This window comes from Sarcophilus harrisii, chromosome 3 (assembly GCF_902635505.1).
Source record: "Sarcophilus harrisii chromosome 3, mSarHar1.11, whole genome shotgun sequence".
Lineage (NCBI taxonomy): Eukaryota > Metazoa > Chordata > Mammalia > Dasyuromorphia > Dasyuridae > Sarcophilus > Sarcophilus harrisii.
In genome coordinates, this window is record NC_045428.1 from 379,359,440 (window position 1) to 379,377,276 (window position 17,837).

The 17,837-nt window shown below is 34.5% G+C and overlaps 2 protein-coding genes across 6 annotated transcripts in view; one reads left to right on the forward strand and one right to left on the reverse strand.

The window, feature by feature from the left end:
- The window catches only part of PMS1 (PMS1 homolog 1, mismatch repair system component), a 106,482-nt gene extending 101,606 nt beyond the window's left edge, over positions 1-4,876 (reverse strand). Inside the window, exon 1 of one of the 4 annotated variants that reach the window (XM_023499335.2) lies at positions 4,771-4,876. The gene's annotated coding sequence lies outside the window, so the exon portion shown is untranslated. Of the gene's footprint in view, positions 1-4,658 lie in introns of all 4 variants that reach the window. The other 3 variants (XM_031960317.1, XM_003764059.4, XM_012544881.3) reach the window with 3 other exon arrangements.
- A 152-nt stretch (positions 4,877-5,028) lies between these two features.
- On the forward strand, positions 5,029-17,226 carry ORMDL1 (ORMDL sphingolipid biosynthesis regulator 1). Of its 2 annotated transcripts, none has more exons than XM_003764044.4 (4): positions 5,029-5,155; positions 6,577-6,757; positions 9,533-9,684; positions 13,480-17,226. In XM_003764044.4, exons 2-4 carry the CDS (start codon positions 6,584-6,586, stop codon positions 13,613-13,615), a joined length of 462 nt encoding a protein of 153 aa, XP_003764092.1. In that variant the 5' UTR covers positions 5,029-5,155; positions 6,577-6,583; the 3' UTR covers positions 13,616-17,226. The 2 variants fall into 2 exon arrangements, with proteins under 2 accessions (XP_003764092.1, XP_031816178.1); XM_031960318.1 differs by lacking the exon at positions 5,029-5,155 and adding an exon at positions 5,371-5,448.
- The last annotated feature ends 611 nt before the right edge of the window (positions 17,227-17,837 follow it).

A 17,837-nucleotide genomic window follows, 5' to 3' on the forward strand; every position in this document is an offset into this window, starting at 1 on the left:
CTATGATGAGTAGAAATTGTATGATTGTCTGATAGATCATTAAGTCAGTAACCCACTATTTGTGAGAAATTCCATAAGTTACTCAGAGGAATGTCATCCTGAATCATCACAGGTAGATGTCTGTATCTGGGAAAGAGCTAGAAGGATAACCTTGGCCTTTGCTTAAGGTCAGATCCTTCTGACTCAAGTTTCCAGCTGTGTTCCTTTGAACATGACTGTTTCCCACTTGATTATTTCTGAGTCTGGCTATGAGGTGTAATTGTTACTGCATAAATTTTGACTATTGCCTGAAGTCACATGGAGCTAAGGATGCTTAATCCTGCTATGTACATGCTTCCAGTGAAACCTAAAGGACTGTTGTGATGCCATTATAATCATATCCCTGCTTTTTTTCCTCTTATAGCAAATTTCTATAATCAGAGCAAGTAACAATAGAACTCATGAGCACAATACCAGTATGTAAGATCTTGCTGTTTTCAATCTGAAAATATGCATTTATATCCTAAACAATTAGGTAAATTAGTATTTGGTCCAGTCATCTGCCAATTACTAGATATATATATGTATGAAATAAGGTCCTTAAATGTTTCAAAATGATGTAAGAATATTTGACTACTGATACAACCATCTGTGGGACCTAGCTTATTCTATTGATTATTGAAATTAAATTTGAAACATCTTCAGTATGGTTTAGAGAAGACAATTTTAGTGCAATCATTTTTCTTAGAGGGATGTAACTTAATGGGATATTTGGTGTTACATCAATGAAAAAGTCAATTTTATTCAAATTTGTTACTAGTACAAGTTTCACACTAGTACCGGTGTGAAGATAACTTGTTTGTACTGTTTTGTCCTGTGTTTTCTTATAAATGCTTTATTTGATATGTATTGTTCTGCGATTGAAGTACCCTCTCAAGTATTTTAATATAGGGTTTAAAGCCTCTACCTGCAAGGGTCTTGTTACTCAAGTTTCTATGCCAACTACTATTCAATCTTTTTGTGAGCTTTATCTCTTCAAATCATGTATTTCCAACTACTTGCTGAGGGATACCATCCTAAGACTCAGCACCCCTTAGCACCTACCTTCCTTGACTTAGATCTTCCTAAACAGGGCCAACTCTTATGCCCCTCCCTTTTCAGGCTGAAGCAGCTCTGGAAGATGATCTTCATCCCTTTGCCTCAAAATAATTTGGGTCCCCAGCAGGATGAATACAGAGAAGATTGGGGAGACTTATATGAACTGATGCTGAGTGAAATGAGCAGAACTAGGAGATCATTATATACCTCAATAATGATACTGTATGAGGATGTATTCTGATGGAAGTGGATTTCTTTGACAGAGAAGATCTAACTCAGTTTCAATTGATCAAGGATGGACAGAAGCAGCTACACCCAAAGCAAGAACACTGGGAAATGAATGTAAACTGCTTGCATTTTTATTTTTCTTCCCAGGTTATTTCTACCTTCTGAATCCAATTCTCCCTGTGCAGCAAGAGAACTGTTCGGTTCTGCACACATATATTGTATCTAGGATATACTGTAATCTATTTAACATATATAGGACTGCTTGCCACCTTGGGGAGGGGGTAAAGGAAGGGAGGGGGAAAAATTGGAACAGAAGTGAGTGCAAGGGATGTTGTAAAAAATTACCCTGGCATGGGTTCTGTCACTAAAAAGTTATTTAAAAAAAAAAGAATTTGGGTCCTAACTGCTTGAGGGGGAAATGATATGGTACAACTTCTAGGAAGAATGTAGTCACCCAGCCTTGGAAGTGATTTAATTAAAAAGAACTTATTTCTATCTGACCAGGATGCTATGGCCACAAATACTGCTGACTGTCAGATAAACAGTAATCATAGAGTTTCTGAAACTAGTGAGCAATAATGAAGTGCTTAAAGTTAATTCGGTTCGGAACAAAATTGAGTGCCTGCCATTTGACCTAGTGATGTTTCAGGCTTAAAAACACACTTCCAGAAGATCCTCCCCTCCACCCCCATTTCTGCCCAGAGAACTATGGGGGGTACTGCATCATCACACAAGTCAGAACCAGACAACTCCAACTCTAAGCCATAAAATTAGCATATCAGTAACATCAAACACCTGCTTTCTCTAAGTTTTCCCTATAAATTTACCTTCATGCTCTTGATACTTTGCTAACTTATTTAAAAGCCTGCTTCAATTGGCATTACAATTAATAATAAATTTTGCCCCTTGACTTGCAGATGGGTCTAAGCCTGAAAAGTCTTTTGAGATACTTCGCAACACTAGTCTGGAATCTCAATATTTTCAGGTCCCCCTTGAATCCCAACAATATCTAAGGATGGCTTTGAACTCAGGTTCTTGAAGTCAGGTCTTCCTGACTCACTGTGAGAGATGCTACTTCTAAAGCCTTTATTTTCCTCGTCTAAAGTATCTAGGTTACTTTTTTTTCCCCCCAAACATGCCTTTCCTCCTTGCATTTATCTACCTCTGTATTTTAATTCAATATATTTTTCTCTCTTGGAAATATCCTCATCCTCATCTCCACTTGAAAACTCTTCTTTTAAAACCCAACTTAAAAACACCACCTTCTTTATTTCCCAGGAACACTCCAACTAGAAGTGATCTCTTCCTTTCTGTACAAGTTTTATATCATTAATTTTATACTACTAATTGATTCTTAGATCACACTTCTTCCTAGTAAATTTCTATCTTAGGGAATTAAGTGGTGCAACAGATAAGAGTACTGTGCCTAGAGTCAAGAAGACTTGCATTCAAATCCAAAAAGTTTAACTTCTATTTGCCTGCGTTTCCTCATCTGTATACTGAGGAGAATTCCACATAACTGAGAGGGTCATTGTGAGGAAAGTTCTTTGCATAATGTCTGACAGAAAGTAGGCCCAATATAAATGCTAATTCCCTCCCCTCTATAGGTCCTTTTGACTCCAAATCCAGAATTCTTTCTATTGTAATTGCATCATATCCTGGTCTTCATCATTTTACAGTGAGGGAAGAGTTGACAGAGAGCAAGAATTAAAAGAAAAATACTGAAATTTAAAATGAGAACTTAAAAAAAAATGGCTGGGGGAAAAATTTTTCCCCATAATCTTGATGTTTAAAAAAAAAAAAAGAATTTGGATTCCAATAAAAATTCTAGAGCAATCAAACAGTCATTATCTTCAAGAAGTATTTCCATTTCCATATTCAGTTTCTATCCCCTCCCTCAACATATAATACAATGATTTTCCTTTCTTAGTTCTGATATCATCCCATTTTTCAAAAACTTACAGTAGCTTCCCACTACCCACAGAATAAAATCTAAATTTCTCAATCTGGCTCTTTATCATTTGATCAAGGGGTATTTTTTAACAGATGGCTGCTATATGCTAGGTATTAAGAGCACTGGAGATACAAACAGAAAGATAAAACAATCTCTGATCTCAAGAAGTTTAAATGTTTTCCAAACCCACCACAATTTAATCTGTATATAGTGTTTCAGATAAAATAAATTATTCCTTGTTCCCTAGATTCAGATGGTGAATGTCATTTATTTATGCTGGCTTTTTTACTTGGAAAAGTCTTATAATATATACATTTTGACTTACTGGACTATCTCTTCAACTTTGATACCATAAATATTATCTGTGTAACTCTGAGAAAGTCACTTAGACTCCACTGCCTCAGCTTTCTCATCTGCAAAATGGGGTTTATAAATGGGGTTTTTGAAGATCAATTGAGATAATGATTGCAAAATACTTGGCACTCCATTGTTATTTTATCCTTCTCCCTCCTCTGAACCCCCAAAATTCTTTCTTTTGGGATGCAATTTCCCAAAAAGGTAATACTAGAACTCTTATGCCATCATCTTTCCCTAAATATCTAAAAATGCCTTATAGTAAGCATACTCTTAAAATAGTATGTTAAAATAAATCGCCCTTTGCTAAATGTCCGGTTTTCTATCTCTAAAATAACATAAGGAAGTCGGGAGAGGAATCGGATCTTTTTTTGCACTTCCAGAAGTTTTTATTTTACACCCAAACTGGGAAAGTTTAAACTTCACTCAAAATTAAAGTTTAGATTACTCAAAGAGTAAGACCTTTCTCAGTATACCAGTCAATATGTATCAACAATAACACAAGATCATTAATTTGGATTAGGAGGAGTCCCTTAAAAATCATTCAGTCCAAACACCTTAAGGACACGGTTTAATGCAAGACAAAAATGACAAAAATTCTGGATCCGTATTTGAATATACATAGCGCCGCGTACGGCGCTTTGATACTTAGGCCACAAAATAGCACTCGCTTAAAAAACAAGGCGAGCAGCGTGGTTGTGGACTAGGTCTCCAGCCAAGGTCGGATACATTGTAGCTTCTCAGGCGTGAAAAGCATCACTTCCACAGAGGAAGGAAATAAAAACCTCCCCCAAAACCGCATAAGCTCAAAATTCCCTTCGCCCTGTTTTTCCAAGTTCTGGGCACGCACGCAAACATTCACATACTTATAGTATACGCGAGTAAATGCTCATGCCTAACACACATCGGTGCCCGCGTGTCTACACGCAAACACGCACGCGCGCGCCCACACAGACGGGGCCCCTAGGCTTCAGTGGCTTCCCGGAGCCTACGGAGGCAGAGGTCTCACTCCACAAGCCCCCCACGTGCGCGCTTACTCACTCACTGGAGACTATAGAAGAGAGAAGCCCGGCACCGAGAAAATAAAAACGCCCGTTAGTCACATGATACTTTCCCTTCTGAGTAAAGGTTACAAACCAGTGGCGGCAAATTCTTACTTCCTCCCTTTCTTCAGATCTGTCTCCGCCTCTTCTGGGACCGCCCCCACCCCTGCCCTCAGCCGTCCATCCAATCACTTAGCCCCGAGGGGCGGTGCAGACCTCCAGGTAGCCCAAGAACCTTAGAGGCGGATGTGAGGCCGCGGGCTGCTAGCCCCGCCTCCGGAGCGACCAGTTAGGATATGATTGGCGAGCCTGCCTGTCACTCCGTCACCCGCGGCATTCCGCTCCTAAGCTTCCGCTAGCGACGTTTTCGCCCTAGAAAAGAGCTCGGCTTAGGCTCCAGCTACCTGCCGGTGTCGGGCAGGGGCGGGAGTGCTTCCTCGAGCGTTCCGCACATCGAGTGCTGCTCTGCGTCTTTCTTCCGCTTGGTGCCCGTTTTGAGGTAAGTTCTAGTGGGAGGAGATGGGCGGGGGAGCTCTGTGTTGGCTCCGGAGCCCCGCGGTCGCCTGGACAATCCCGAGCCACGTCTCCGTGCTGGTGCCTGGACACCGAGGATGTAGCAGCCTGGGAGAGAAAAGGATCCGCCCTGGACCCGAATGCCGTGGCCCTCGCGCTCCCTCTCCCACACCCTGACCCCTAATTTCCGCGGGAATTGCCCTACAGGGCCGGTTCTTCGAAGCTCTCCGGAGACCCGCGTGGGCCAAGTCATTTTATAGCAGCTGGGGCCAGCGGCGGGTACTGGTTGGGAAGGGGAGGTTCCGACCCTTAACCTTTCATCCTTTCCCCTGCGTAGCCTTTTGGCTGACCTGACCCGTGTGGGAAATTTTTTTTGACGTTTCGGGAAGGCTTTCTCATAGTAGTAGGGCTGAAAAGTTACTACTTTTTTTCCCCCTGCAGATTTTGTATTTGGTAAGGCTCGGTAAGGCAAGCTTTTCAAAATGATTGAGTGGAGGAGAATTAACTTAGTACGTTTCTGACACACTTTTAGCTTTAAAAGTGTCCGGACAACCACTTAAATTTGTTGTAAAGGTGGCCTGGTTGGTACAGGTTGGACTATATTCCCTGTAAGGTTCATTTTCATTTTTAGTTTCTGTGATTCAATACATTGACTAATTTTCCAAAGCCGTGGGATTATGGAAATTATGTGAACACAGACAAAGGTATTTTCTTTTTAAATCGACCCTGCTCAGCTTTTTTTCTTTACATTTTTGAACTTCAGGATATAATTGAGGTATTTCTCTTACAAGTAACATTGAAGAGTTGCTTTTTTTTTTTTTTAAGCAGGCATTCTGAGAAAGGGGATATTTATTCCTTTATTCCTCTCTTTCCAGTGTAAGAAAAAAGGATGGTTTTCTGGGCCGTGTTAACTATTTAGAGGCTCAAAATATTTGTGGGATGCTAAGGAAACTAAGAAAAATTTTCCCTCCCTGTCTTTTGAAGTTTTTAATGAAACTTTTATATTTTAAAAAGTGCTATTTAGCACTGTTTTTTCAAAACTTAAAACACCCAGTGTTACTTTCTTTCAACAATATAGCTATTTTAAAAACATACATCCTCCTTTGCTCCATCTGGAAAATTCATCCACATTTTCTGTTGTGGATTGTCATATAAGAAATCTTTGGGAGGAAGCTTTTAGAAGGATTTAAACTTGGAAACTTTAATTTGACAAAGGTACTTTACAGAAATTATCAGTGTCTGCTTATGCTAGATATTTTCTGCTATTTCCCCTCTACTTTGAAACAACTAAGAGATTAATGGTAGTGAACATTTCTTTCCTAGTGTTTCAATAGGGTTATTTTTTTAAAGAATCTATTCATCTTTTCAGTGATAACAACTTTGTTTGATTTCATTGCTTCCCTACAGAGCAAAAATGAATGTTGGAGTTGCTCACAGTGAGGTAAATCCAAATACTAGGGTAATGAACAGTCGTGGGATGTGGCTGACATATGCACTGGGAGTTGGTTTGCTTCATATTGTCTTGCTGAGCATTCCCTTCTTCAGCGTTCCTGTTGCTTGGACCTTAACAAATATTATACATAATCTGGTAAGAATTTTGCCTTATTATAAAATACTTTGCAAAACTAAGGAACTACTATCAGGGAGTAAAAACACAAGTAAAAGTTTAATGTAATCGGGAAACTTTAATCGGGATGTAATGTAATCGGGAAATCTTTATTTTGTAAATTATACTTTGTAAGGAATTGGTATAGAGAATTAGTAGTAAAATTTAAGAATAAGCTAGAAAAATTTAGTTCCAAAATAAGTTTTATAAATTCTTTATAAAAATTAAATTAGCGCATATTTTAAACTGTTGCATAATCTTTCATAAATGAAAGCCCATTGGCAGATGTTATTTTTCCAAGAATAGTAAAAGATTTGTGTTGATCCATTTATATAAACTGTAACCCAGTCTCTCTTGCAACCAGAAGTTCTCATTTGTAATGTGGCTAATTAGGACTGGAACACAGTTCAGCAGGGCAACAAGGCAAAGTTAACTAGATTTGCATGGGAATCCAGCCTATGTGATTTTAGCTTTATAATCTGACTCTGACATAATGATCCTAAAGCCAGTCTATTTATAGATTAGAGTCTACTATTTAAAAAATTATACAGTTACTTAAAATATTTAAACATTGTATTCTAAACCAGAGTGCACTCACTGGCACTAATTTTTTACCTTTTTTTGTTTGTTTTGTTTTTAGTTCATACCATACACTTCAAATTTCCAGTAATTATTTTATTTTTATTCAGTGTCAAGCTTACTATTACAATCATAAATGGAATTAGCTTAGCTCAAAGATTAAATCTAGTCAATTCTTCTTGAATTCAATACAATGTGCGTCATTTTCTGCCTTTTGTTCCTTTAATACTGTCTCTTATTGTAGTGTACATGTTCTATTTATTTTTAAGTAATTATAAATAGAGGTATTAGATTAATAATGTAGTTAATATAAATACTCTTAAAAAGTTACATTAACAAAGCACTGTTATGCTTATAGGCATAATATAAAATTTTAGGCACAGATGTGTGCCTTTGTGCATGTGTTTTAAAACTGCAATGGAAAGGGGGTTTGAAAAGTTAAATGTAGCAATCAGAGGGCCTCCAAAAAAAAGTATATATCACTCATTCTAGGACAGCTCTTGTTTTTTTTTGACATTTTCTTCAAGACCATACTCACTTACCACATGAAGTTGTTCCTTTGGTCTCAGCTGGACATCAAGTCTCATTAAATTTGCTTAATCAGCATAAGCAAAGATTGGAGTATGCTTTTTGAGGGTAAAGACTATTAGGTAAAATTCTTTAGCATATATGCTGATACATGTTTTTTAAAATGTGTGTGTGTGTGTGTGTGTGTGTGTGTGTGTGTGTATTTACACACACTAACTTACCTCAGACTGTTTTTTTTTAAATTTCTCAACTTAAATAAATAGATAGCTTCTCTATTTAAAGTCCTTCTACCAATGAATTTACACATATTTATAAACAAACTTTGTGATAAACTTGAAGCAAGAAACTTTTACTCTATTCTAGCTTCTCAATCATTTCATCTCTAAAATGGCTATAAGCCAGAAGAATGAACTACTTAATTAGTAGGGTTAGAAGTCAAGGATCAATTGTAATATATTTATATAAAAAATACTTATAAAGCATTATATAATTGTGAACTATAATTAGATCCACATAATAGATATGTAGTGTGAGATCCAGATATTATTTTAAGCATAGTAAATCATATTTTTGCAAAAACTAATTTATAATTATATTCCCTCCCCCAGCAATCTTGATTGCTGAAGTTTTGGGTAGGGAAAACATGTGACACTGTGAAGAGAAAACTGACATGTTACCTTGGACTATTTTTGTTTTAGAGGACAGCATTCGAACATAGCGTAAAAGAAGTCTTTGTTAAGAAGCATTTGAGTCTTTTTGTGTTGGTTTTTCACTGGAGGTTTGTGTGTGCAATTTTTTTTTTTTTTTTAAAGAATAAATTTGGCCTAAAAAACAATTCCAAAGGATTCATTATGAAAAATGCTACCTACCCCCAGACAAAAGAACTAATAGAGTCTAAATACAAATTGAAACATACTATTTTTCATTTCATATATCTATATATATTTGTTGTTTTTTCATTTGGATCTGTCTTCTTTTACAATATGACTACTAAGATAAATTGTGCTGCATGATTGAAAATGTATCCTCTATAAATTACTTACTATCTCAAGGAGGAGGAAAGTAAGAAAGTGTAAGAGAAAATTTGGACTTTAGAATTTGTTTTTAAAAAAAGTTTAAAATTGTCTTTTGATGTAACTAGGGAAAAAATAAAATATTTTTAAAAAATAAAAAGAATAAAATTGGCTCAGCACAAAAGTACCATTGGTTCTGATCTGGTACTTGGTTGGAAAGCCAGTGGCTAAAAATGAATCCTTGCATTTCTAACTACCTGCATACCAAATGTGGAAAGAGATTAGAAATTCTCTGTATTCTATTGTAAGCTTCAATATTTTAATATAAAATATAAACTTCATGGGCTTACTTTTTTGTTTTTTATCTCTGTTTCTGACATAGACTCATGGTAAATTTTTGTTGATAGTGGCTCATCAACAGAAGAGGAAAAAGGTGTAGTGTTTTTTTCTTGCTACTATTTTTGCAGCAGTGAGGTTTTATCATCAGATTGACCTATTGACATTCCAGTAATAATAAAAGTTTAAAATTCAAGTTGTTAATACTGCAGCATGCATGCATACTGACTCTTTGCATTCTTTCATGCCTATAAATACAAATATTAAGTTACTTTTTGGTGAAATACTCTTTATTTTCTAGGGAATGTATGTATTTTTACATGCAGTAAAAGGAACACCTTTTGAAACCCCTGACCAGGGTAAAGCCAGGCTGCTAACTCACTGGGAACAACTGGACTATGGAGTTCAATTTACTTCTTCACGGAAGTTCTTCACAATTTCTCCAATAATTCTGTGAGTAGAAATAACTCACTTTAGGAAACCTTGAAAAGGGAAGAATTATTTTAAAATTGTTTTTTTGAACCATTGCAGATATGGGAATGTTGTAAGAATCTTTGTTAGCAGGCAGGTGGTAATACTATTGTCTTAAGCAGCAAGCACTAAGAGAACCAAGCTCTGGAAGGGACATGAAAAAAGTATAAAACAAATTCTCTTCCTTTTGTAAAAGAGAGGGGTCAGAACAAATAGATTTGAAATATATGAATGTAAGACAGTGGGAATATTCCATATCCTGCCTCCCACTAATCTTCCCAAAACATTTGTTTGCTTGTGTCAACCTCTGATTAGAAACTGGGCAGTGTCTTGAGCACAAATTCATTTTTTGAGTTAACTTGACATTTAAGGTCCTCCAGAGTTGACTTCTCTTTTATGTTAAGATGCTTATGTTCCTCTCCACAAAATATCTGCTCCAGCCAAATTGGTGTACTTTGGCATTCTTTTACCATGTTTTCTCTATTCCATTTTTTCCCTCTTATGCCATTCATCCTGTGTAAAATTCAACCAGTATATATATATATAATCGCTATTCTCTTTGGGATATCAGAGGAATAAGATATGGTGCTTGCCCTCAGGAAGTGGGGATAGGGAAATAGGAACATAAAATAATCTAATTTTTTCATGTTTACACAGTACTTTCTTCATTAAAACTCTCAGGATATTAATCCATTCCACAAATGGATGTTATATTCATTTGTGATATTACATGCAAATATTACTCAGAGGTGAATGAAGTTGTCTATGACCACACAGGTAGTAAAGGTTAGAAAAGATATTTGTAATTCAGACCTCCTTATGTCAAGTCTGGTATTCCTTCTAATATGAAATGTTTTCACATTTCCTCATATACATGTACAGGCATGCCTTATTGATTGTTTGACTTTATTGCACATTTTCCATTTTTTTACACTTTGAAAGATTTGTGGCAACCTTATTACATTAAGCAAATCTAATGATGCCATTTCTCCAACAGCATGTATTCACATCATATCTCCTACATTTTTGGTATTTCCCTAAATATCTCATACTTTCACACCTTTTCATTATTCTGTCTGTTTTGGTGGTATGTAAACATTGATCTTTGATATTAACTATCATAATTGTTTTGGGACACCATGAACTGCTTCCGTCTAAGAAGGCAAATTTAATCAGTTAATCTGATTACTTCATGAACAGGTTGTTCTCATTTCTTTCCCTCTTCTTGGGCCTCCCTACTCCCTCAGACAACAGTATTGAAATTAGGTCATTTAATCCTACAATGGCCCCTTACATGCATTCAAGTGAGAGGAAGAATCAATGATGGGGCAAGCATTATTGTTGTTTTACTTTAAGAAATTGACCACAGCTATTTCAGCCTTTAGTAGTCACTACCCTGCTTACACCAGCCATCAAGATTGAGGCAAAACCCTCTACCAGCAAAAAGATTACAGTTCAGTGAAGATTCAGATGATAATTAGCATTTTCTAATAATAAATTGTTTTTTAATTAAGGTATGTATTGCCTTTACATCTGATATGTGGTCCACTATTAAACCATTTCTCAGTCATATAAATTATATTCATTAACCTGAAGTTTTTTTTGCAGCTTTAGCACTCCTGATTGCAGTAATGCTATGTGTTTTCCTTTAGCTTTTTGTATAGTTACAGGAATCAGAACACTATATAATTCTACGTTGTTATTTACAAAAGCCCCCAAATTATATACATCAATTTCATATTATGAATTTTCATTTTAATGCTATAGTTTTTTTTTAATTACCTATACCTATGGTGAAGTTAGTTCTTCCTAGGGACAACTATAACTCTGATAAATCAAAACGTTTTCACTCTTCCTCTCTGATAAAATATGTAAGTTTGTGTGTTGAATTCTATTTTTCATTAATTATTCTGAGGAAGAACATTAAATTTATTATTTTATTAAATGGCATGTTGTGAAATTTACATGATCCAATCAGATATTTAACTTAAGATTAGTGGTTTTCAGTACCAATCTTTACATTTCTCCCAGAGTTCTTACGGTGTTAATTTTTGCACTTTCTGAAAGTTGAGTTTGACTGAAATGCAATTGAAACCCAATGAAAATGCTTTAAGACTATCAATCATTAAAGCAGGGTCCTGCATGATAGTCTCTTTACAAACCAGAATAAAAACAAAAATATGCATATGTAATCCAGCAGTTGCAACTTGTAACCCACATGCTATTTATTTCCAGTACTGTTTCTGAACTAGTTTTACTAATTTCAGCTTCAAGCTCTTTATCTACAGTACTTAGCTTGGTCTGGTTTTTTTTTTTTTAATTTAGATTTGTGACAAGTAGAATATATTTTAAATGATTAATTTGTTTTATTTAAGATACTGAATTATCAAGGGATAAGTACAATAGATAATTTAAACAGTGCCAAATGGTAAATTTTAGGAAAGTTTTTTAACAACTTTATAGCTATTCTAGACTTCCTTCCCAGCATTATATTAACACCAGAACAAAATGTGATTATGAATTTACTTTAAATATTTATCATTGAAACCACAATTATTTAATGTGTAGATTATAACATTGAAAATAAACTGCTGTTGTTAAGCTACCTTAAAAGAACAAATAGGGGCAGCTAGGTGGCATAGTAGATAGAGCACCAACCCTGAAGTCAGGAGGATCTGAGTTCAAATGTGGTCTCAGACACTTAACACTTCCTAGCTATGTGACCCTGGGCACTTCTTAACCCTAACTGCCTCAGCAAAAACAAAACAAAAAATACTAATAATATTATCTTTCCAGTAGGTGAACAAACTATGCACTGGAGATAAATCCTTTTCTTAGAAATTATAGATGCTTCATCAATAAAGATACAGATTTTTGACATTATCTTCTTTAAAAATCTTTACCCCAGTTTCTTTTGTGATGTGTTCTACTGTTCTTGTTGTATTCTAACATATATATAAGTAAATGTTTACATCAATTAATTGTTTATTTTCTTTCATCCAGACATTTCTAAAAAATATTGTGGATGTAGCAAACTGAGTAATTACTTAGTTATAGTTTTGTACTTGGATACTTAACTGCTTTCATGACTATCTTATAAAGCAGAATTTAAGAATGAGGGCAAGTGGGTTAGAGAGGAGGATATTAACAATACATTTTATGTTTACCCTCTCCCCCTTCTCCAATAGATTAGAAATTATCTGTTCACATCTGTTCACACACTTCCCAATTATAATCACAAAGGGACAGAACATTTTATTCTCTGCCTTCTTTGTGTCAGAACACTTTGCAGCTAGTTAGACTTCATTCTAATATTATCTAGTAGTAGGTGGTGTTAATTTCACAAAACTCAAGGTTTGACATTTGAATCCAAATGTTTAAATTTAAGAAAATAGCTGGAATTTACAAATGTTTTCTATTTTTCCTTTTTAACTGGTTATGAATCTGTTAGACTACACCACTAGACCTCATGTAGACATCCAGTATGCAATGATTTTGTTTTCTTTTAAGACACTGTAAACATAACTTGGGTAAACATAAAATGTTCATGTCTTTGCAACTAAATAATATTTTAATCCAAAAATTAAATTTTTTTCATCTAACTTAATTTCATCAAGTATTGTCTTTTGTTCCTTTTTCCTCCCTTGCTCTATATATGTAACTGCATTAACCCATTTAAAAACTTTCTTTTAGTAAACTTTTCCTCTATTTTGCTTACTAAAGAACTTGTAAATGACAATTAAAAAAAAAACAACATACCTGTTTTTGTTTCCACAGGTATTTTCTGGCAAGTTTCTACACCAAGTATGATCCTACACACTTCATCTTAAATACAGCTTCTCTCCTGAGTGTGCTAATTCCCAAAATGCCACAACTGCACGGTGTTCGGATCTTTGGTATTAATAAGTATTAAGCTGAAAATGTGAAACTGAACCATTCTGACCAAAACTTTGTGGCTACTGCTTTTTCTATAAAGAAGGAATAGGTAGCATGCTATGCTGTTTACATTGTAATGTGCAATGGGAAGTTTTTACATTCAAGGTCTAATACTTATTTGTATGCTATTTGGAAAAGCAGATTTTTATGAGATGCCTCTTAAGTATTTAACAGGTCTGCTAAATTTTTGCAGACATTTTCCAGGAGAGCAGGGCAGGCCCTGCTCACAAATGATTGATAGTATAGTACAGTGAGAGCAGAAAAGCTCTGTACCAATACAGGAGTCTTGAGGATAGGAGTAGCTTAGTTTATAATGAAAGGGCATTATGTAGAAAGAGTTACCAGTTGTAAAAGTCAGGTTGAAGTACATTTGTATGTGGAGCAGAATCATCCTGTACAAAAGTGAAATGTCCTATTCCTAAGACAGCCAGCTCTTTTTTTATTTTACTTATTTGCTCTTTATTTTTGCTGGCTTAATGATTCTGTCTCTGACCTGGTCAGTTCTGGATGTATCAGAAGATGATGTGCTTTCAACCTCATAAATAGGGTGTCAGTGTGGCTTCCTGCAGCTTTCTAGTGAGTCTTAAGATATTAATTTTAGGCAAAGTTCTGCTGGGAATTTTTGTTTTTTAAAGGGCTGCTAATAATTTTTGGAGAAAAAAAAAAACAAACTAATTTGATTCCAGGCAGTCTGAAACATAATGTGTAATTCTTTGATTATTTAGTTGAACCATTTAATGGTTAAAATCTCTTATCTGGAGAGGGATAGTTAAATTTTAAATAGACAGCTTAGAATATAAGGAAATTAGTTGTCTAGTAAAAAGATAACTTTCTCCAGCCATGGTACAAAATAAGCTACTAAACACTGGATGTGTTTTGTTTTTTTTCCTAGTAGCTTTGCAATAAAGAATTGTGCTTTCCCTTCATAGTACCTTTTCTCCATCTCCAGTTTGCCTATTAGTTTTCAAGGTGGGCATGAATTTTAAGTGGTCAAGAAAGTGAACTTAAAGTTATTTTAAACCAGTCAATAGACCATTCTTATTGATGTACGTAATTCCTTATTGTGGTAAGGAATTCTTCAAAACTTTGTTAGTGATAATTAGCTGTAGCAAACATCAGAAAATAAATTATTTAAAAATTTAGCATTCCAAACTTCAATCATTTTTTGGAAAATAAACTAAAATTAGTTTTGCACTATTTAAAAATCAGTCTATTCTAAAAATGCCATACTATCTTTAAATTGTCTCGGGGAGATCATTGTTTTGCATTGATAGTCTTCAGTATGGAAATCTATTATGTAATTGGCTTTGTATGTTTTTGTCTTTTTCCCACATTTTGAAACACTAAGAAAAATGGGTGTTTTACTTTAATAAATATTATTTTTTAATGGATGTAAGGTTATTTCAACAGATGTAAAAATTGTCTTCAACTTTTCCTAAAAATAATATTTATGGTGGTCTTTCCTACTTTATTTTAAATCAGTTTTATGACTTTTAAGTCACACAAAATAAATCAGATTCTTTTTGATCCTCCTTAGGGAGTTTCTTTGAAAAAGTATGCCTAAGAAAATTTCCTTACCCACTTCATAGTTTTTGTGTAGCATAGGGCCAATAGTGTCTGACAGTAAAGATATTTCATTTCCTTTCATAACATAATTATAAATTTTTAAATGTTGCCTTTGTTATGTTCCTACAGTTTTTATATTCTAGAAAAGCAGATTAAAAAGGCAAATTATCTATTTTGAACATGATCTAAAACAGCTGAAATTTTTGTTGTTTGTAACACTTTTAATACTGCAGCTACAGTAAGTGCTAGGATAAGTACTGACATATTTGTAGGAGCTCAAAAGACAACTATCTGTGCCCTTTTCAAATGACACAGGATAAAATTCCTCCCTTTCCCAATCTTTTATTATTGACCTGTTCTGTTGATTCTTAATAATCCTCTTTTACTCACTCTTCTCTGTTTATCCCTGTGATTACTTAAGTCATTTTTTGTGTGTGTGTGTATACATAGTGAACTTTATGTCATTATCCAACTCTAGGGCCTGGTTTCAAAAAAATAAATTGGTAGTTGTTATATATGTCCACAATAATCTAACAAAATATCAGTGTGCTACTGTGATTTTCTTCCACACCAAACAACTGGGCTATCTTCTTTGTTTCTTTCCTCCCCTTCTCCTCCCCATCCCCCACCCCCCACATTCTAAAGGTACTCCCATCATCATTCACAAAACCATTCATGGAGTAGCTGGTTTGAAAACCTTAGCCAGTTTAAATTGTAAACCATTTGCTTCCTTCCTACTAGTTTTCACTAGAGTGCTTTGACTTGTGGGATTTGATTGATGTTGACACATGCAAGTCATTCACCTTTACCTAGTGTTTCCTCATCTGTGAAATGATAAAAAAAAAATTTGTGTTTATCTAGCTTACAGAGTTTTTGTGGGGGGTGCTCTATGAACTTTAATTATTTTTTATCTTTTCTGGGATATAAGATTCTTACTGGTGACATTTGTGGAAACTAATAACTTGTCAGGAAATGGTTTATAGTAGAGGAGATAAAGGCCTGGAATTAGGGTTCTGGTTAAATTAGCTGTGTGATCACAGATGAAGTTCTTAAATTTCTGTATTAATTATCTGTTGAATGTAGACATTATACTGATCCTTTCTCACTGTTAATGTGGACCAATATTTAAATGCAGGTATTATTTTCTTATAAAAAGCTTTGTATCCATGGGTGACCCCATGTAAAAACTGAAATTCTGACATTTTTTCTTGTGGAATTTCGAGGATTTAATGATAATGGACAGAAATGTTTAATGACATTTTAAGTTCTATTAGTATAATCACATAATGCCTATTTTAAAGAAGACTACTAAATTTTAAAGTCAGAGAAGAACTTTAAAGATGTCATTTTATACTTAAGGGGAAGCCAAGGCTCAGAAAGGTGACACAATTTGCCTAAAATCACAGAGTTAAATAGAAGTGCCTCAATTAGAACCCACAAATAAGCTGATTATTAAAAGATTTGTTGGTTGAAAAGCATGATTCATCCATCAATTAGTTTTTCACAAGCATTTCATTTCTGGAAGTAGCACTTACCAATTCATTATTAAGCTATCATTTCATTTTTTGTATTTATTGATAAACTATAGTTCAAGACAGTTTTAGGTGTCTGTGTCCTTCATCTGTACCAATAGAGAATAGCAGCAGCAAGGATAACTTAAAGTTATCTAAAGTAATTATTAAAGGTTTTTTCAACTATCCAACTTGTAAGACATTTTATGGAAGAACATAAATAGTTCTTTTATGTCACTTAAAATGTTCAGTAATGTGCTCTGAAATGATTTGTATTATTAGCTACATTGTTTGCAAATTAATTTTGGATGTGGATTTATCTACTATGTCATTCACAACATTCACAACACATTTTTTAACTATTTAATATTTTATTTTTTTCTCCAGTTACATGCAACAATTTTATTTTTTTTCCGATTTTGATGTCTTCCCTGCCCCTTCCCCATCACTAGAAGCAAGCAAATTGACATAGATTATACACATGTAGTCATGCAAAACACATTTTCACATTGTCATTCTGTGAAAAAAGACAAAAACAATAAAAAGCATCTTATCTAAAGTCAAGATTTATCAGTTTTTTCTCTAGAGATGGATAACATCTTTTATCATAAGTCCTACACAATTTTCTTAAATCATTGAATTACTGAAAATAGCTGTTATTCATAGTAGCTAATCATATAATATTGCTGTTACTGTGTATATTGACCTAGTAGTGGTATTTGCTTGGTCAAAGAGTATGCATGATAGCCAAAAGGCTATATTTCCAAATTGCTTTCCAGAATGGTTAATTCAGTATAAGACTTTAGTTTGTACTTTTAATGTTTTAATTTTCCAACATCACCTCCAACATTTGTCATTTTCCTTTTCTATAATATTTGTCAATCTGAGAGGTGTGGGGTAATAACTCAGTTTTAAATTGAATTTATCGCGCCAATGGCCATTGTTTTTCATAGAAGCACAGTTTTATTTTGTCTGAAAAACTGGCTTATTTACATCCTTTAACCATTTATCAATTGATGATTACATCTTCTATAAATTTGATTCAGTTTTCTGTTTGAGAAGTCCTTATCAGAGGAACTTAATGTAAAAAAAAAAAAAATTATTTTTTCAGCAAATGATTAT